The sequence below is a fragment of the Cervus elaphus genome, chromosome 9 (genome assembly GCF_910594005.1).
Source record: "Cervus elaphus chromosome 9, mCerEla1.1, whole genome shotgun sequence".
Taxonomy (NCBI): domain Eukaryota; kingdom Metazoa; phylum Chordata; class Mammalia; order Artiodactyla; family Cervidae; genus Cervus; species Cervus elaphus.
This window is the reverse complement of record NC_057823.1, coordinates 44,780,138-44,801,160: the sequence shown is the minus strand read 5'-3', so window position 1 is coordinate 44,801,160 and position 21,023 is coordinate 44,780,138. Positions and strand designations below refer to the sequence as shown.

The 21,023-nt window shown below is 51.8% G+C and overlaps 1 protein-coding gene and 1 long non-coding RNA gene across 3 annotated transcripts; one reads left to right on the top strand and one right to left on the bottom strand.

The window, feature by feature from the left end:
• The first annotated feature begins 76 nt into the window (after nucleotides 1-76).
• On the top strand, nucleotides 77-11,116 carry LOC122700040. The gene is made up of 2 exons (XR_006342717.1): nucleotides 77-219; nucleotides 10,896-11,116. It is a non-coding gene; the product is annotated as an uncharacterized LOC122700040 (long non-coding RNA).
• GZMM (granzyme M) lies at nucleotides 779-19,132 on the bottom strand. Of its 2 annotated transcripts, XM_043912562.1 has the most exons (6): nucleotides 18,740-19,132; nucleotides 15,226-15,385; nucleotides 14,343-14,478; nucleotides 13,921-14,184; nucleotides 13,370-13,516; nucleotides 779-827 (listed from the first exon to the last, which is right to left on the bottom strand). In XM_043912562.1, the coding sequence occupies exons 1-6, from the start codon at nucleotides 18,861-18,863 to the stop codon at nucleotides 816-818; spliced, it is 843 nt and encodes a 280-aa protein (XP_043768497.1). In that variant the 5' UTR covers nucleotides 18,864-19,132; the 3' UTR covers nucleotides 779-815. The 2 variants fall into 2 exon arrangements, with proteins under 2 accessions (XP_043768497.1, XP_043768498.1); XM_043912563.1 differs by lacking the exon at nucleotides 779-827 and having other exon boundaries at nucleotides 13,229-13,516; nucleotides 18,740-19,128.
• Nucleotides 19,133-21,023: the final 1,891 nt, after the last annotated feature.

The window sequence follows — 21,023 nt, the reverse complement described above, 5'->3', positions numbered from 1 at the left end:
GAGCCGTGTGAGCACCCGGGTGAGCCACGCCCTGTGTCCAGGGGCGTGGTTACGTTGCTAAGAAACGGGGCGGGACCTGCGAGGCTGGGCCTGGAGCCTCGCTTCTTTCAGGCTTGATTTACGCTCCTAGTAGTTAAAATGCTCAGTTTCTGTGTACTTTACCCCAGTGCAAAAAACTAAAAAAGCAGCGATGGAGGCGATGGGGATCACTGTGAACAGGTAGGCTGTGCCCCCTGGGTGAGATTGCCAGATTTAGCAAATACAAATAGCCCGACAGCAGTTACATTTGAATTCCAGTAATTTCGTAGTGTAAGTGTTCAGTGCAGTGTTTGCACACTGCTTTGCAAGGAAAGTATCATCATTTGTCCGAATCGAAAGTAACTGGTCGCCCTGTATTTGGCTGGACTGCATACCCTGAGGTGCCCGTGTTTTACGACAAATACTTTGAAAAATGACAAAAAAATTAAAAAATAGGGTATATAGTATATAGTCTTTGTGACTCTAGATTAGGTAATGGTTTCTTATGAATTCACCAAAAGCGCGAGCAAAAACAAGAAATCAGATAAATTGGAGTTCATCAAAATTAAAAACTTTGGGGGACTTTCCTGGTGGTCCAGTGGTTAAGACTCTGTGCTTGGGCTCTAGGGCGCGCTGACTTCAGTAGTTGTAACTCTTGGGCTCTAGAGCATAGGTTCAGTAGTTGTGGTGCATGGGTTTTGTTGCCCCGAGACATGTGGGATCTTCCTGGATCAGGGATCAGGGATCAAACCTGTTTCTCCTGCACTGGCAGGTAGATTCTTTACCACTGAGCCACATCAGGAAAGCCCTTAAAAACTTTTCTGTTTCAAAGAAGAAAGTGAAAAGACAATCCACCTGATGAAAGGAAATACTGGTAAAGCACGTATGTGATAAGGGATTTGTACCTAGAATATATAAAGAACACTTACAACTCAACTTTTTTTGAACTCAACTTTTTAAACAAGTTTAAAAGAAGACAAATAACCCAATTACAAAATAGAGGATCTGAAAACACATCTTTCAAAAAAAGACACCTAAATAGATAACATAAGCACATGAGAAGGTGCTCAGGGGCGGGCAAGTGGAAACCACAGTGAGACACCACTTCACACCCACTGTGAGGTCAGAAAATAACGAGATGAGGAAAGTGCAGGGCTGTGCAGGGCTGATGAGGAGGTGGAACGAACCATGCTTCCATTCCTCTAAAGGTTAAATGAAGTGATAACTTAACCCAGCAATGCCAGTCCTAGATGTGTGCCCAGGAGAACTGAAAACTCAGGTCCACACAGAAACTTCCGCTGCAGTGTTCACAGCACAATAGCAAAAAGTGCAACAGCCCAGAGCCCAGATGCTCATCAGTGGGTGAATGAATTAAAAAATGTGGTCCCTTCACACACCAGAACATCACTCAGCCCTGAAAAGGAGAGAAGCCCTCACACTGGCTACCACGTGGATGGACCCTGAGAACATGATGCTTAGTGAGAAAAACAGACACAGAAGGACACACAGGGTGTGATGCCACTGATTGGAAATGTCCAGAACAGGCCGATCCACAGACAGGGAGCGGGTTCCTGGTTGTCAGGGGCTGGGGGAGGAGATGGAAAGTGACTGCTGATGGGGACGGGGCTTCCTTGTGGAGTGATGGATCGTTTCTGGAATTAATTGCGGTAAAGTGTGCTCAACCCTGAATGTACCAAAACCCTTTACACTCGAATGGGTGAACTGTATGGTAAGTGGATCATCTCAATTAAAAAATGGGGTGATGTGGATCAGGAGGCCTCTTGGAGGTGATGACGTTGGAGGTGACACATGAATGAGGAGGGGGCAGCAGCCAGGGAAGGGCTGAGCTGTGAGTCTCGGGGCAGCCTTGTGGGGGGCTGATGGCGGGCAGCCAGGTGGGGCCGAAGGAGATGGGGGGTCAGCTGACAGAACCTGGGCTGGAAGGGCGTGGTAGAGGAGCCTGGACTTGCTGATATGGAGGCGGTGAGGGAGGGGAGGTGAGGACCCTTCCTGTGGCCAGCAGGGCCGGGGCCTGGGGCTGGCAGGCTCAGCGAGGCCACAGGGAGCGGTGTGGAGACGGACGTGCTGGATGAGGGAGGCAGGCTGCCAGCTGGCCTCAAAGTACCTCCGGGCCCCAGCAGAACTCTGGGCCCCCCACCCACCTGGAGCAGGGCTGAGGAGATCTCCGGGCTGCCGGGAAGGCTCTGTTTGTGTCAATCGATCAAAGCCTCCCTGCAGACCTGGCTGTCCTGCACCCACTGGACCCCCTCTCTGCCGGTTCACGATGGTGGTCCCTGTCCCCTTCTGCTTCCAAGAAGAGTTTTTTCAGGATCACCCCGGCAGAGGTGGCCAGATTTAGCAAATAAAAACAGAGGACTCCAAGCTACACTGGAATTTCAGATCTTCCAAAAATCACTAATTATTCAGTATAAGTATATCCCGTGCACTGTCTGGTTTATACTTATATTAAAAATTATCTGTTGTCTGTCAGAAATTCAGATTTCACTGCAGCCCTGTATTCCATGGGCCCTTCCTGATGCCGGACCTTGGCAGCTGTAAGGGTAGAGAGCAGTAGCCAGAGACCTAACCACTGGACCACAGGGGCCAGCAGAGAGGGGCTGGGTTCTGAGTCCTTGCCTGCCTGGCTAGAACACAGAAGGTAAAGGGTAAAGTCCAAAGTTTATTGAAAATAAATGTCCCTGCGGAAAGATCCAGGGACAAATTCAGAGGGAGAGTCACTCCTTTGGGAAGTATTTAATTCTTCTATGAGTAGTATTAATCTCTCAGTCGTGTCCAACTCTTTGCGACCCCATGGAATGTAGCCCACCAGGTTCCTCTACCCATGGGATTTCCCAGGGAAGAATACTGGAGTGGCTTGCTGTTTTCTCCTCCATGGGATCTTCCTGACCCAGGGATTGAACCTGGGTCTCCTGCATTGCAGGCAGATTCTTTACTGACTGAGTCAGGGAAGGGTGCAGTTTTCCAGGTCTTTGTCTTCTTTTTGGCCAATTGTATCATTTTGATCCCTGACTGATTTGCCTCTGGACCCTCCCCTGGGTGCACAGGCACCCCTCAGTTAAGATGGGTCTCATAGCAGAGGCTTATGGGAGGGGATAGCAGGACTCCAATACTTTGGCCACCTGATGTGAAGAAAAGACCCTGAAGCTGGGAAAGATTGAGGGCAAAAGGAGTACAGGACAGCAGAGGAAGAGATGGTTAGATAGCATCACCAACTCAATGGACACGAGCTTGAGCAAACTCCAGCAGATAGTAAAGGACAGGGAAGCCTGGTATGCTGCATGGGGTTGCAAAGTGTTGGATACGACTTAGCGACTGAACAACAAACTACTTATTATGGGCTGGCATATCCCCTACCTTTCTGACCCCATGAAGGTTTCGCCCATGTCTAGTGTCTCCTTTTCCTCAAGGATGGGAAGTGTATGACCTCCTGATCTTTTATTAATAACAGAGCCTAGTCCCAATCTGTTCCCGCCATAAAAATGCCTGGTGTCTGGTTATTTACCCTATTCCTGTTGCTGTGTGTGTTTGTTTTTTTTAATTTTTTAAAAAAAAATTTTATTTATTACTTTTGGCTTCACTGGGTCATCATCACTGCTCAGGCTTTCTCTAGTTGTGTTGAGCGGGGGCTACTCTCTAGTTGTGGTGCACGAGCTTCTCATTGCAGTTGTTTTTATTGTGGAGCATGGGCTCTAGAGCACATGGGCTTCAGTAGTTATGGTGCATGGGCTTAGTCACTCTGAGGTATGTGGGATCTTCCCAGACTAGGGATTGAACCCCTGTCTCCCGCATTGGCAGGCAGATTCTTTACTACTGAGTGACCAGGGAAGCCCTCCGTTAGTTGGTTTTTATGGAAAGGAGTCGGTCATGAATATGTTGTCTCCTGCTTTAGGAAATGTAATCAGGGGGCTGGTGATGCATGGACTTCTGGAGTTCATCTCCTCACCCCGGGAGGTGTGAACAGGAGGCCAGCTGTAAATACCTAGCTTGGGGCCTGTCTGTCTCCTGCCTCACTCTGACCCCATCTGTCAAAACAGCCGGTCTGGTCACCCTCTGTGACTAACTCCCCTGGTCCCTGGTCACTCTCTGCCCTCGTGGGCGCCCTGTGCTCCTCAGCCTGGCCTGGGCTTGCTGCCACACTCTGGTTGGCACTCAGCCGGTGCCCCTAACTGGCCATGGGAGGGTTTGATCCTCCCCGGATCCCCATCCTTCCCTGGCCTCTGGAGGCCTGAGGACGCCCTGGGAGGGGCCCAGAGACCCACAAACAGAAGGACAAGCGCAGCAGCCCCCCACCTCTGCTGGGTGCACAGACAGGCCTCTGCTGCCTTCAGCCAGACAGAGAGAAGCTAGCGCCAAACCCCGCCCTGGGGCCTGGCCCTACTGACCCTCCGGCCTTGTAGCCCTCACCTCCCCCGCAGCTTGGCTCCAGCCTCGCTGGCCCCGCTCCCGTCCTGAGCTCTGCCTGGGCAGTGTCTGCTGCCACCAGGCATGCCTTCCCAGGTCACTGCCTGGCTCCTTCCCACGTCGCCCTGGCCGCTCCCAGAGTTCTGGCCCTGGGCCTCACACTTGGGACTCCAGCCTCTGTCCAGTTTGCTTTGTTTGCAGTTTGGTTTGTTTGCTTTCTACTTTTTCCTACAAAACCTTTCAAACTCACAGATAAGGGGAGAGAAAGCAGAGTTATCATTTATCACACCCATCTCTCTGTGGCTAGGATGGTCCCAGCTTAAGGATTTATGTGCATTTTTCTGTGAGGGTGGAGTTTGAAATCCAACCCTCCCCCTGCAGTGACTGGCTAGGGTGTGGATTTTATCCTCAGGGCACTCAGGAGCCCTGGGAGGGATCTGAGTGAGGGAGGGATGTCTCCTGCTGTTAGACTGATCTGGGGTTCTGGTAGGGGGTTGGGGTATGGGCAGGTTGGGAGGACCGGATGGTGCAGTGGGTTCAGTGGTTGCTTCCAGACCTGAGAATGGGGCCTTATTTGAAAAACATCTTTGCAGATGTAACTATTAATTAAAGGTCTTCACATAAGGTCATTCTGGGTTAGAGTGGCCCTGAATCCTATGACCAGTGTCCTTGAGGAGACAGAAGAAGAAGGGCTTCCCTGGGGGTCCAGTGGATAAGTGTCCGTCTGCCAATGAGGAGACATGGGTTCAGTCCCCGGTCTGGGAAGATTCCACATGCCTCAGAGCAACTAAGCCCATGCACCTAGAGCCTGTGCTCGCAGCAAGAGAAGCCGCCGCAACCAGAGAGTAGCCCCTACTCGATGCAACTAGAGAAAGCCTGTGTAAAGCAGCAAAGACTCAGTAAGGCCAAAAATAAAAGTAAATAAATAAATCTTAAAAAAAAAAAAAAAAGGAAAGGCCATGGGAAGATGGAGGGACAGGCTGAGGTGATGTGGCCACAAGCCCAGGATGCCTGGAGCCCCGAGGAGCTGGAAGAGGCAGGAAGGACCCTCCCAAGAGCATGGTTTCTGCTGTGTGAGTGGCCTAGTTGGTCATGCTTTGTCTGAGCAGCTCCAGGAGCTGGTACAGGGGGTCCGGTGGTTGATCCCTTTAGCGCTGGGGTTGACTAAAATGTGCCGTGGGCTGCCCAGTTTGGGGGAACACCAGGCTGGGAGCCTGGGAGGCTCCCTGCAGGAGCGATTCCTGGCCCTGGACACACCCTGCAATCCAGCCTGGCTCTGGCTTTAAGGTTGGTGTGTGTGGGAGGAGGGGGACACACAAGGGAGAGGTTTACAGGCACCGCCGCCCTCTCACCTCTGTCCTCCCTGGAAAAGTGACAGAGGATAATCCCAGATGAACCCGGGCTTGTGATGGGGTGGCCCGGGGCTAGTGATCTTTCCTAGGGGGCAAGTTCCACGGGTGAAGCAGGATAAAGCAGAAATGAAAGCCTCTGAGAGTGAGAGTGGGTCCAGTCTCCCCAGCCGAGACTGCAGGTAATTCAGCCTTTACACAGTCGTGACTTGCCCTGTCCTGACCACCTGGGGGGCTGCTGTCAAACAAAGACCTCCCCGGGCCACACGGGGGCCGAGCTTCAAGGTGTGCTGGTGCTTCCAGGTTTCCTCAGGCCTGTTTGCTGATATGTCATCCTGAAATAAGGAGAGGAGTCTGTTTCTCAGGCTTGTTTTGAGATGTCCTCAAACGGCAGAGGAGTCTGGGGACAGCAACCCCACCCCCCACCCGCACCCCCCGGCTACCTGGATTCCCAGTCAAGACTTTGGCCACGTTTGCCTCCCCCACCCCTGCTTCTGTCGCTCCCTCCATCTCTGTCTCCTCCGTCTCTCTATCTCTCTCCATCTCTCCCTGTCTCTCTTTCTCTTTATCTCTCTTTGTCTATCTCTCCATCTCGGCGTCTCTATTTCTCTATCTCTCCCTCCCTGTCTATCTCTCTGTCTCTTTATCCCTTTATGTCTCCGTCTGTATCTCTCTCTGTGTCTCTATCTCTCTGCCTCTCCTTCCCTGTCTCCGGCCTCTTTACTCTCTTTTTTTGTCTGTGTCTCCATCTCTCTGTCTCTGTGTCTCTCACATTTTCCCTGCAGAACCATGTCGGAGTAAGGACAGGCGCCAGCTTCACCCTAGGGACAGAGCAGGGGGCTGGGGTCCACAGGCCCCTCTGAGGTCAGTGTGGGATCCTCCCTGCAGTCTAGTCCCCCAAAGACTGACCTCAGCTTTCCTTCATGGCAGTTGTTCCTAGGTCCAGGGCCAGCTGGGGCCTGACTGTCAAGCTGCCTGTTGCCATCTGGGCCCAGGTTCTGGGACAGATGCAGCTGCTGCTCCAAGGGCTGGCTGTGGGGCTTGTTTCAGGAAGCTCTTTCTCTGCAGGGTCCCTCCCCCCACCCCAGCTGTCCAGCTGAGAACAGAGCCCCTGGCTCTGAGAACTGCCCACCTGGCAGTGGTGGTCTCAGCCCCCCAGTGCCTCCTGCTGCAGGTGCCTCACCCCCGCTCCCAACTCTTGAAACTCCTGGGCTCCCATCACCGGGGGTGGGGTGGGGCCCAGCTGGGCGGGAAGGAACCTCTGTGGTGACAGATAAGCTTCCTCCCACCAGGATGCTGGGCTTCCAAACACCACCCGCCTCCATTGATCTCCGTCCTGCTGGAGTCACCCCAGGTCCCTGCCCAGGACGGCAGAGATCCCTAAAACCACAGCTCCCGGTGGCCCTGGTTGGGGTGCGTTGCTGAGATTCCTCTGTCAACTACAAAATGTAGTCACCACCTGAAAATAGAGAGTTGTGTTATTTTATTTGGTGGAAATGTTAGGACTTCAAGCCGGGGAGGCAGCGTCTCAGGTAGCACGGAGGAGGCCAGGGAAGGAGTCAGGATTATAGGAGTTTGCCACAATGGGGGCAGACAGTCAGAACTTCAAAGGATTACTGCTAATTAAGGAAAATCAGATACCTCAAGGAATTTAACGCTCTTCTCCACATGAGAAGATGCAAGAGTTTGGGATTATTGACGTCATTCCTTTCATGCATCTCAGCTACCTGGGGGCAGCATCCTGTCCTTTTGATTTCTCACATGCCCCCTCCTGCAGCTCCTCAGCAGTCACCAAAGGGGCTGGCAGCATCTCCTGGATCTGACTCGCAGGCCTTGTTTCCCTTTTGGGAACCTCATTCACATTTGGAGGTCCGAAATCGCTGAGGGATATTACATCCTTGGTTGTTGATGCCGCAGGCGAACTGCAGGATAGTGGTGGCCAGACGGAGCAGCCACGGACCCGCAGCAGCCAAGGGTACAGGCACAGCCCACGTGTCCATCGATGGATAAGTGGGACAAATAACCATGTGGTCCCTCCACACCCCGGAGCATCCCTCAGCCCTGAAAAAGAGAGGAGCCCTGACACTTGCTACCACGTGGACGGACCCTGAGAACACGATGCTCAGTGAGAGAAGCCGACACAGAAGGACACGCAGGGTGTGATTCCACTGATAGGAAACGTCCAGAACAGGCAGGGACCATGCACAGGGCCATTCGTGTCGGCCCAGAAGGTGGGAATGTCGCTGTTCTCTGCAGGGGCTTCAGCTTTCCTGCAGGCAAGTAAATGCACACATGAAAGGCCGGTGCGTCCCATGGGCTCAGGCTCTGGGCCCTCTCCCTCTGCAGGTGGGCAAGCGTGGCATTCATCTTGCAAAGTCCCAAACCTTTGAAGACAATCGACGTCCATCCATCCATAATGGGACTCCCCCACCCTGTACTGCTGATATGGGGGGGTCACCCTTTGTGGGATGTCCTGGGTATTGCAGGTTGTGGAGCCACACCACCTGCTCAATGCCGGATTTCCAGGTCCTGGGGACCACAGATGTCTCTGGGGCAGAATCACCCCCAGTGAGACCCCCTGGTCTATAGGAGAGAATAGATGTGAGGGGGGTGCATGATGGAACCCCCATGGAATGGCATGGATGGCCCACTTCTCCCTCTGCTCCACACTTGGCCAGGTGGGAGCACTGCCACACTCAGTGTTGAGGGGAGGACTGGACACAGCCCAGAAACCTTGGGGGGTACAGCAGATAGGACCTACCTCAGGGATGGGAACCCAGAGGTAGGAACCTCGCTGGGGTGTGGGCTTGGGGGATCCTGTTGTGTCGACCTGGGAGCTTGAGTACAGTGGTGTTTTGTTTGCCTGGGGTATTTGTCAAGCACCCAGCAATCCTCCAATGCCCAGAGGACACCATCATGCAGTTTTAATTCAGTTCCGACCCTCTCTGCCTGGAGTCAGTGCAGAACCCACAGCTTAAGGGCTCAGCCCACAGCCCTGTCCCCTCTTCGAACCAGTCCCGAGTCCTCGGTGACCCCGGAGCTGCTTACCGACCTGTGTGTCGTGGTTCCCGCCACCCCTCTCCCTGGGTCTGACCAATTTGTTATAGCAAACAAATGGGACCTAATTAAACTTAAAAGCTTTTGCACAGCAAAGGAAACTATCAACAAAACAAAAAGAGAGCCCACAGAATGGGAGAAAATATTTGCAGATGAAGTGACCCACGGGGATTAATCTCCAAAATATACAAACAGCTCATGCAGCTCAGTATCAAAAAACAAACAAACAAACAAACACCCCCACCAAAAAAAAACAAGCAAAAGACCTGAACAGACATTTCTCCAAAGAAGACAGACAGATGGCCAATAGGTACATGAAAAGATGCTCAACATTACTAATTATCAGAGAACTGTAAATCAAAACTACAGTGAAATATCACCTCACACCAGTCAGAATGACCATTGTTTAAATGTCTACAAATTACAAAAGCTGGAGAGGGTGTGGAGAAAAGGGAACCCTTTGTCCCAGAGTTTTAGGCACAAAAGGCGTCTAGCTTGGTCCCTCCTCTTCTGGATGTGAACTCAGGTGGTTGAAAGAGGCTCATTAGGAGGGTTTTAGGAGCCCTGTGCCAGGACAGGATTTCGCAGTTTGGTTTGTGGAAAATCACCAGCTGTTGTGACCTGGGTGCGTTCTGTACATAGGTGACACCTCCATAAACAGTTAAAGGTTAACAAGGCACTTGCCCCGCAGACCCATCAATCTTGGTTTGGGTTATCCAGTCCTGAGAAAAACATCAGAGAAAAAAATAGCTCCACGGAGGGATGCTCTCCAAAACCCCTGACCTGTGCCCCCACCCCTGACTGCCCCAGCCATTGAAAGAGGCACAGCCCAGGGGGATCCCAGAGAGGCCTGAACATCACAGGGGGCCCCAAAAAGTCCTGGGGCCAAGAGAATGTCAGGGAACCCAAGGAGAGGTGAATAAAGTATGGGCTTCGGTTGATAATAACATATCAAGATTGGTTCATTAATTGTGACAGCTTCCTCAGTGGCTCAGATGGTAAAGAATCTGCCTGCCAATGCAGGAGACATGAGTTTGATCTGATCCCTGTGTTGCAGGAAGGGGGACCCCTTCCAGGGCCTGAAACTGGACTCTTGTCTAACACTTGGAAGTGAATTGTCTGAGGAGACACGTGCTGACAAAGCAAGATATTTTATTGGGAAAGGGCTCCCGGGCGGAGAGCAGGACGGTAAGGGAACCAAGGAGAACAGCTCTGGCTCGCAGCCTCGGGTTTTATGGTGATGGGATTAGTTTCCGGGTTGTCCTTAGCCAATCATTCTGACTCAGAGCCCTTCCTGGTGGTGCAGGCCTTGTTCAGCTGAGATGGATGCCAGAGAGAAGGATTCTGGGAGGTGGTCGGACACTTGGTGTCTCCTTTTGACCTTTCCTGAACTCTTCCGTTTGGTGGAGGCTTATTAGTTCCGTGTTCCTTACCAGGACCTCCTGTTGTAAAACAACTCAGATGAAAATGATTACTATGGACAAATGCAAATGGTTACTATGGTGCCTGGCCAGGGTGGGCAGTTTCAGTCAGTGTGCTTCCTCTAATATCTGGATCAGGAAGATCCCCTGGAGGAGAAAATGGTAACCCACTCCAGTATTCTTGCCTGGGAAATTCCATGGATGGAGGAACCTGGTGGGCTACAGTCCATGGGGTCACAAAGAGTCAGACACGACAGAGCACCAGGCACATCATAATAAGAATCTCGTCAACTGAAGGGAAAGGAACACTTGGAAGCTTGGTACTCTCTTCATTGCTTTCTGTAAATATAAAACTGTTCCAGGGACTTCTTTGGTTGTCTAGTGGCTAGACTCTGCGCTCCCAATGCAGGGGACACAGGTTTGATCCCTGATGGGAGAACTGAAATCCTGCATGCTGCATGGTGTGGCCCCCCCCCCCCCAAAAAATGACAGATAAAAGAACCTTTAGCAATTTAAAAAAGAAAAAAGAGTTGAGTAGATTCCTTCCTCCTCCTCCTCCTGTCCTTCCTTTTCTCTGGCTCTGAAATAAAGACATAAGCGTTTCCTAAAGCGTCTTACCACCTTGCAGGAGGCCTGGAACTCGCAGTGCTCAGAAGACAGGAAATTCTGCTGCATCACCAGAAGAGAAAAGCCATTGCCTTCTGATGGGCAAACTCAACTTCTGCACTGCCTGACTGCGGCCTTTCCTGCTCAGAACACCCTTGGATGAGCACGGAAGGCACCGCCAGAGACAGTTGCTTCCTGGGAAAAATATTTAGATGGAGGAGAAGAGATGATTTTCTCTCCTGAGTGGCCTTTTGTCCCTTTAACTTCCTGCCCATGTGCAGTAATAGCTACGCAAAATCTCGACTCAAGACAAGCCTGCAAAAAGTGAGGGATCTTCTGGGGTTGGTGGTGTGGATTCCACAGGGCTTGGGTTGCTCATGTGCATGTCTTGCTGTCAGAGCAGCAAACCCTTGATTGAGATTTGTGAATTTCCCTGTGTGGGAGGGAGGGAGGGAGGGAGAGATGGGCCTGAGTAAGTCCTGCGCACCCGGCCTTGGCCCCACAGGGCAGTGTCTGGGGGCTCCTCAGGGAGGCTGCCACCTACATGAGACGCACCAGCAACAAAGCCAGATGGACAGATGAACAGTGGGGGAAGAAGCAAGCACTTCAGCTGCTCCTGGGAGAACCCGCATGGTGGGAGTGGGGTGGGGGGCTGAGGGGGCAGGCACCTAGGTGTTTGGTGTGCGGTTATTTCAGCGTGGCTATTTGTTTGAGCATTTTCATATTAAAAGCAGAAGATTCTGCCAGAAAATAGCAGTTTTCTCACACTGTTCCACACAGAGTCCATCACCACACGGTCCAGCAACTTCTCTCTGCCTCATCAGAGCACACTCAAGAGAACTAAAAATACATCCACACATGCCTTTGCACCTGTGGCCACAGTAGCCATGATGGAAACAAGCTAGGTGTCCATGGACAGGTGAGCAGACATGCACACACGTGTCCCTCCACACATGGGGCATCCCTCAGCTCTGAAGAGGAGAGAAGCCCTGACACTCGCTACCATGTGGACGGACCCCGAGAACATGATGCTCAGTGAGATAAGCAGACACAGGACACACAGGGTGTGATTCCACTGATGGGAAATGTCCAGAACAGGCCGATCCACAGACACAGAGAGTGGGTTCCTGGTGGTCAGGGGCTTGGGAGGGGTAGTGTTGCTTTTGGGGTCCTGGAAAGTTCTGGAACTAGATAGAGATGCTGGTTGCACAACCCTGGGAATGCACTGAAAACCCCTGAATCACACACTGTTTAAAAGGGTGAATTGCATGGCATGTGAGTTATATCTCAATATAAGACAAACTGAGATCATGGCATCCGGTCCCATCACTTCCTGGCAAATGGATGTGGAAACAATGGAAACAGTGACAGACTTTATTTTCTTGGGCACCAAAATCACTGCAGATGGTGACTGCAGTCATGAAATTAAGATGCTTGCTCCTTGGAAGAAAAGCTATGACTAACCTAGACAGCCTATTCAAAAGCAGAGACATTACTTTGCTGACAAAGTTCTGTATAGTCAAAGATGTGGTTTTTCCAGTAGTCATGTATGGATGTGAGAGTTGAACCATAAAGGAAGCTGAGTGCTGAAGTATTGATGCTTTTGAACTGTGGTGTTGGAGAAGGCTCTTGAGAGTCCCTTGGACTGCAAGGAGATCAAACCAGTCAATCCTAAAGGAAATCAGTCCTGAATATTCATTGGAAACACTGATGCCAGAGCTGAAGCTCCGATACTTTGGCCACCTGATGCAAAGAACCGACTCATTGGAGAAGACCCTGATGCTGGGAAAGATTGAAGGCAGGAGGAGATGGGGATGACAGAGGATGAGATGGTTGGATGGCATCACTGACTCGATGGACATGAGTTTGAGCAACCTCCAGGAGTTGGTGATGGATAGGGAAGCCTGGTGTTCTGCAGTCTATGGGGTTGCAAAGAGTTGGACACAACTGACTGAACTGAACTGAAAGACAATGGTGGTGGTTGATGGTTTAGCTGCTATGTCATGACTGACTCTTGTGACCCCATTGATTGTAGCCCACCAGGCTCTTCTGTCCATGGGATTCTCCAGGCAAGAATACTGGAGTGGGTTATCATGCCCTCCTCCAGGGGATCTTCCCAGCCCTGGAATGGAACCCAGGTCTCCTACATGGCAGGCAAATTCTGAGCCACCAGAGAAGCCCACTAAACATGGAACCAAAGTCAAAAAGAGAAGGAAGGAAATTCGGGGGCCTTTCTCTGTGTCTCCTTCTGACCCCCGGCGCCCCTGGGCCTTGGCAGCGGCTGGCCCTCCCATGCAGCCTGAAAAGTGCAACCCGTTTTGTAGGTGGCAAACCAGAGGTCCTCAGCCCGCAGAAGGCTCAAGCAGTTTTATTATTATAGTTTATTGGTCCCCTGATACATCCGGGCCCCTGGCTGCCCTGCTGCAGGATGCTCCTTGGAACACGGAATCAGGGCCACCTCTGGAGGGTCAAGGTGAGGGAAGTGGGCCGTTAGTGGCGGAGGACCTTCTTGATCCAGGGCATGTAGGGGGCCACGGCGACAGCCACGGGGGGTTTGAAGATGTCAGTGCATTCCACGGAGCTGAAGGACAGGATTCCAGCCACTTGGCCTCTTCTGCACACCACAGGCCCGCCTGAGTCCCCCTGTGGAGGCAACAGAGCACCAGTCACCTCCTGATGAAGGGGGCTGGTTATCCAGTGGGAGGGGATGGGAGGCTGATTCCAGGGCAGAGACCCCCATCTCCCTGCTCCCTCCCTTCCCCCACCTCCTTTAGTCCCTTCTCAGTTCCTTTCTTGCCTGGTAACTCTCTCTGTGCCTTCTTCCCACCCCAGGGCCTTTGCACATTCTCCGTCCATGCCCTGATATTTCTGGGTGCTGGAGTTCAAAGCCTAGCTCTGCCACCCACTGTGTTACTATGGGCAAGCTGCTTAGTCTATCTGTGCCTCAGTTTCTGCACTTGAGAACAGTGGGTACCTGGTCCTTCCCAGCTTCAGGACCCCCAGGGAAGGGAGGCTGGCCTGAGCGTCCCTACCCCCAGCACCCGCACCTTGCAGGGGGCCTGGCTCTTGGAGTCAGCTGCCAGGCAGATCATGTGGGGGCTGATGGTGCCGTTCCAGAACCGACTGTTGTTGCACATCCTGGTGTCCAGCACACGCAGGTCCAGCTCCTGCAGCACCTTGGCCAACTGCCCAGGCTGGTGGGTCAGGCCCCAGCCGGCCACGCTGCAACGGGTGCCTGCGGCCACCGCCTGGCGCCCTTGGGGCAAGGCCAGGGGCTGAATGGTCTTGCTGGGCTTCACCTTCCCATCCAGCTATAGGGACAGGAAGAGGCAGATGAGTAGGTGAGGGGACACTGGGGGAGGGGCACACAGGGAGAGGGGCAGTGGGAAGGTGAGTCTGGGGGAGGGGCGATAGGGGAGGGGCGTCAGGGGAGGGGACCTGGAACTACCATTCCTCCCACTGGCAGCACCTTTAGCAGCGCGAGGTCATTCTCCAGATGAGGGACTGGCTTGTGTTTGGGGTGCAGGACCACCTTCTTGATGCGGTAGGTAGGACTGGGCTCTCCCAGCACATGGAGCCCCAGCACAAGCCTCAGCTGCTGCGTCCTGGGGGCGGCAGGGTTGGGGTGTAGGGGGGCTGCAGGGTGTGTGGGGGGGCGGCAGGGCCTGGGTGTGAGCCCCAGCCCTCCCAGGCTCTGGGCCAGGGGCACTCACTGTCCTGCACCACCTCACCGGCTTCTTTCTGCAGTCCTTCCCCTTCCCCTGCCCAGTCTGGTCTTCTCCCTGCCTCCTCCAGGAAGCCTTCCCTGCTCCCGCCTCACCCCAGACTCCTGTCTAGCTGCCTGAAGGCTGTCTCCTTTCCATGTTTTCAGTTACTTGAATCAACAGACCCCCTTTGATTACTTCTCCAGGTTTGATCTGCAGTCTTTGTTACTGGCCAGTCCGGAGGTAGGACGGCTCTGGGGTGGGTTTACCTGGGTTTCACAATGGCATCATGCACCCAGGTTCCTCTGTGTTGGCCCTGCCACCCTCATAGGGCAGCTCTGTCCCTGTGGCCACAGGGGGGAGACACACTCCTGGGTGTCACAAGAGCCCCACCTCTGTCCATTTGGAAGGTGCTTTTCTGTAGCAAATAAGCTGCCTTCAGGAATCCTCGCAGCCTAATGTCACAAGCACACACATAAGGTTGCTGTGATGTACTCTTGCTTCAGCAACCACTGCAGAGGGGAAGGGGACCCTCTCACAACACTACAGTTGACTTAAATCTCTCCGGACCCACTTCCTGGTGAGAATGGGGAAACCAGGATAGGTCTGGGGACATCTGGTGTGATGGGGTGGGGCTGGGTCACTCACGGCTGGGTCACGCAGTGGGCAGCTGTCAACACCCAATTTTGGTTCAGGAGCACCCCGCCACATTGGTGGCAGCCAGACTTCTGCAGCGAGACCATGTATGGGCGTGAGTGGGGGACAGCGTTTCGACCCCCAATGATGTGGGTCTCAAAGGTGTTGCCTCCTGGGGAGAGGGAGAGAGAAGGCCAGGTTAGGATTGGGTGCCCCACCCCTGACCTTACACTCTGACTCCAGCTCCTAGGCCCTGGATGGAATGTTCTGGAATTAGACTATGGGGCTGGTTGCACAACTCCAAACGCACTAAAATTCTCTGACTCGTACCCTTTAACTGGGTAAGTTGCATAGTATGTGAATGACATCTCAATAAAACTGCCATAAAAATTGTTCTAAAACCAATCATGGGGACTTCCCAGTGGTAAAGACTCTGCCTTCCAAAGCAGGGGACGAGGATTTGATCCCACATGCCCCAGGATGTGGTCAGAAACTTTTTGAAAAATTGTGAATTAAAAATGATTGATAAAAAGCATTTTAATGTAAATTAGCTAAGAAAAATCTACCTGTGATTCCCCATCATGCTTTAATTTTTTTTTCATGCTTTAATTTTTAAAATCTATTTTTAAAAATTTGGGCCATGCTGCATGGCATGTGGGATCTTAGCTCCCTGGCTAGGGGTCAAACTCATGCCCCCTGCAGTGGAAACACAGACTCCTAACCCCTGGGCCACCAGGGAAGTTCCTCCTTCATCCTTTAAACATCCAAACTCCTCATGACCCACAAGACACACCTTAGCTGACCTGCTTCCTTCACACTTGCCCCCATCCCCTCAGCACTCCGGTCTCCCTGCTGTTGATGGATGGATGATGGATGAGGATGGATGGATAACGGATGGATGGATGGATGCATGCATGGAATGGAAGGAAGGAAAGAAGGAAGGGAGAAAGGATGATGGGTGGGTAGTGGGAACCCCTATCCTGCTGCGTCACCAGTTGATCACAGTGAACCTGGCTGGACAACAATCCAGCCAGGACAGCATGGTGGGATACCCACCATCCCACCCAGCCTGCATCTCAAGCTCCCAGGTGCCATTTGTGAATAAGTGTATACAATCTGGGGAGGCAGCCAGCAGGGGCTGAAATTCCAGCTCCGTCCCTCCCAGCGGGGTGATCCTGTGGAGGCTGCCTCACTCCTGCGGCTGTGGTTTCCTTCTCTGCACTTCCTGGGTGCTGCTGGGGAGCAAACAGCCTGCACCTGTCCCACGTGCTGTGAATCCAGCTCCACCAGAGCCCCATGGTCGCCCCCAAGACAACAACCACCCTGGAGAGGCTTGGTGGGATCCACCATTAAGGGGCGAACACAGCGCCCCTCCGTGGTTCCTCCGGAAAATTCATCATCCGAGCCCAGCCTGAGGACCTGGGGGAGATGGAGACGCTGCCAGAGCATAGGGGACCGAGGACAGCAGGACGACTAGGTCCTGCTCACTGAGGACACCGTGCGGATAACTGTAATGAGGTCTGTAGGTGAGCTGAGGGGAAGGATGCTGTGAATCCACCCGTCCTGTGAAAGGATGGCCTGTTCCCAGCACACACACATATACGTACACACACATACGTACACGCACACACACAGATATGCACATGCACACACGCACATACATGCCAAAGCGTTTAAGAGTGAGGGGCAGTGCATCTACAGCTCACTCTCAAATGGTTCAGAAAAAAATGATAAACACATATTTGTATTTTGTATGCACACCAAGGGGTGGGGTAGGTTGGGGGGATGATAAGGCAATGGAGGCAAAATGTTTACCACCGAGGGATTAGGGAGGGGAAAAGGAAAGTTGTCTGCAGGACTCTCCTGACATCTCTGTAAAAGTGGAAAGAAGTCAGAAGGAAAAAAATGGGGTGACTTTCCTAGTGGTGCCAAGGCTAGGACTCTGTACTTCCAGTGCAGGGGGCGTGGGTTCGGTCCCTGGTGAGGGAACTAGATCCCACATGCAGCAACTAAGAATTCACATGTCAAAACTAAAGATCCTGCTTGCTGCAACAAAGATTGATGATCTTGCGTGCCACCAAAGATTCGGTGCAGCCAAAATAAACACATTTTTCTTTTTAATTCAAGAAAGGAAAAGAACCTCACATCTGCCAAGCCTTGCCCTTGCCCTCAGGCCTCACTCAGAAGAAGTCATGACAACCATATGGAGATGAAACTGACAGACCCTCGGTCACCCAAGCTGTGAAACCGTCCCCAACAGCAAGTCCTATCACCCCAGGAAGAAGCCCCGAACTGTTAGCAACCCACTTCACACCTTTTTTTTTTTAATGGTTGCTTTTGCTTTTTTTCACTTTTTTTTTTCACTTTTTAAAAAACTGATGTATAGTTGATTTACCATGTGTTAGTTTCAGGTGTATAGCATATATATATATATTATATTATATATATATATATTTTATGTATATATATATACACACATATACATGTATATTATATATATATTCATCCCTGGATCGGGAAGATCCCCTGAAGGAGGGCATGGCAATCCACTCTAGGATTCTTGCCTGGAGAATCTCATGGACAGAAGAGCCTAGCGGGCTACAGTCTATGGGGTTGTGAAGAGCTGGACATGACTGAACGACTAACACTTTCACATTTATATTCTTTTTCAGGTTCTTTTTCAATTTTAGGTTATTATAGGATATTGGGTATAGTTCCCTGTGCCAAAAAGTAGAACCTTGCTGTATGTTTTATATATAGTTGTGGTTATTTAGTCACTAAGTCACGTCTGACTCTTTGTGACCCCATGAGCCCCCTGGCTCCTCTGTCCATAGGATTTCTCAGGCAAGAATACTGGAGTGGATTACCAGTTTTTCTCTGGGGGATCTTCCTGACCCAAGGATCAAACCCTCGTCTCTTGTGTCTCCTGCATTGGGAGGCAAATTCTTTACCACTGAGCTACCTGGGAAGCCCTTAATATATAGTGGTATCTGTTAATTCCAAACTTCTAATTTATTCCTTTTTTTTTTTCTTAATTTAAAAATTTTTGGCCATCCTGAATGGCTTGTAGGATCTTATTTCCCTGACCAGGGATCAAACCCATGTCCCCTGCAGTGGAAGCCTAGAGTCCCAACCAGGGGACCGCCCGGGAAGTCCCCCACCCCATTTTAAATTTTTTAAAAAATATTGTTGGAGGAAAGTGAAGCTCCCTCCCTGCCGCCCCGCTTCCTGCTCTGGAGCCTCCTTCCAGAAATATTTCATCAAAGGGGAACAGGCTCAGAATAGAAACCCCCAGGATGGCAGGCGTCCTTGGCCCTTTGCTTTTTGCTTTCCCCACAATCTCTTTTCGAGGCTGTTTCATGGACAGCCATCTTGTGCTCTGGGGGCCACTGACATGTTTTCAGTGAGTCCTGTCTGGGGACAGGGAAATTGTATCCAGTCTCTGTTCCTTCACCCCCCTGCCCTGCCCCTTGCCATTGGCCCACGGGTGCCGCAGCTCCGGCCTTAGTGTCCCCACCTCGCTCACCTGCCCACAGGGCTTCCAGGACCATCAGCAGGAGCAGCATCTCGGATCGGGGGCCTCCACGGTTCTGGCCCTGAGCCCCAGCACAGTTCACACCCAACCTTCCTGTGGGGGAGCGAGGTGACATTCACAGCTCTGGCTGATTCCACATCACCCCCAAGTGTTTCTGAAAGATATGCACTCTTTGGAGACAAAACCCCGTCACCATGATCACACCTGAAAAATTTACAGGAAACCCTATTGAGCATCTATTATCCCATCATGTTCCACCTCCCAGCTCACTGGTGGTGGTGTGTGGTTTCAGCTCGATCATTTCCTTGCCCTGTTGTCTCATTGTGGCAAAATACACACACCATAAATGCAGCACCCTAATTGTATTTAAATGCACAGCTCGTGGCATTAGGTACATTCATGTTGTCATGGGATCACCCTCACCATCATCTCCAGAACTTCCTCATCTTCCCAAACTGAAGTTCTGTCCTCATGAAACACTGACTCCCCAGTCCCACCCCCAGCTTGTGGCCCCACCAAATACTTCCTGTCTCTGGATCTGACTCCTAAAGGGACCTCCTGTGAGTAGAATCAGTGTGTGTCCTTCTGGATCTTGTTTCTCTGAGTATTACGTTCTCAAGGTTCATCCATGGTGTAGCAGGTGTCAGAATCTTTCTTTTTAAAGGCAGAATAATATTCCAGCATGTGGAGGGACCACATTGTATTTATCCATCATCTGTGTGTTTACCCCTCCATCTGTCCATGGATATCTGGAGTCTTTTAGATTTTGGCTATTATGAATAAAGATGGTATGCACACTCATTTGTTATGAGCACCCTGGGGCTCCTGCAAGTCTAAGGGTCCTAGCCAGGCTCTTCTGGGTCCTCCCTCCTTCAGTCCACCCTTCTCCTTGCAGCCCTCAACACCATGGGACCCAGACCAGCCAATCAGCACTCCTTGTACCCTCTGGCCATAGAGATTGGTTCTAGGCAGAGGACCAATCTAAACACTGCACCAGTTCAGTGAAGATGAGGGCCCATGTTTCTTCTGGAACTTTCCAGAAACAGCCTTCACGCTGCTGGACTTGGGAAGATACCAGCCTGGGGGTGAGACCAGGGTGAGAGGCATCTGCCTGAAAATGAGGAAGCTTGGTGCCTGATGAGGCACATGCTTGGTGCCTGAAGCCACATGCATTTACTCTCTCTTGGGGCAAACATCCACATGTGCGCCAGGCCAGTTCTTCTGCGGCTCCAGAGGAGATTAATTTCCTGCCCTTCCAGTCTAGAGACACAGATGCCAGGGGTCAGGGCATGGACGTTTTTGGAGCTGCTCTTCTGCTGACCACAGGTTGCGGGAAGACAAGAGTCTGGGCTGGAGCCAGTGCTGTGCCTGAAACCCCTGCCCACCAGTCATGGAAGTCACACTTGAGTCAGTGTGAATCGGGTTTTCCTCTCCTGTGATACTCAAAGGGTCGGGATAAATATGACTTGGCTGAAAAATGGGTCACAGAGGCAGACAGGCTCATCCTGGTACTGGCTCTGCAGCAGGGGCCTACTGTCCACCTCTCCTTCAGTAGTGTCTGGCACACAAGTCTCTGGAGCCATTTTCACATAGGAGGGTGTTGACGCCAGAGTAAAGTTTAAGAGATATGGGTATTTATAGTGTGTTCACACATCCAACCTTGTTTAATCCTCCTAATGACCCCAGGAAGCAGGTTTTGTTAGTATTTGGGGCTGGGAGAGGGGGTTGTTCATCAGATTTACCAGGTAAAAAAAACAGGGTAACAGCTTATATTTGAGTTTCAGATACACAAGTAACTTTTTGGTACAATTAAGTCCCAGACATTAAGTGGGATAACCTTTATTCCAAGTATCCCATTACATGTTTACCTCAAGTCCACAAGGCAGACCCAACGCTGAGATGAGACCCTGGTTAGGAGGACAGGACTCCCAGGCCTTGGTCAGTCGTGTGGACCCTGGCCACTCTCTGAAGGGCAGCCCATGTCCCTTCCCACAGCTTCCAGGCTCATACCTGCCCCCGCTTGTCCTGTGCAGAGGTTATGGTGCCGGGTCACTCAGGTGGCGGAACCTGTCCGGACGCCAGGCTCTCATTCTCCAGGCCCTGAGGCTCTGGTCACCTCAGTGGTGGAGGGTGAACCCCCAATATACACGAGCCAAGTGTGGAGCAGGGTGAATGGATCCCAGGAGCAGAGGGGCTAGACCCACAGGCCTGAGGGTTATGGCAGATTGCAGACGCTCCTATAAACCACCAGGAAGTGTTTCTGACTTCTGACAGA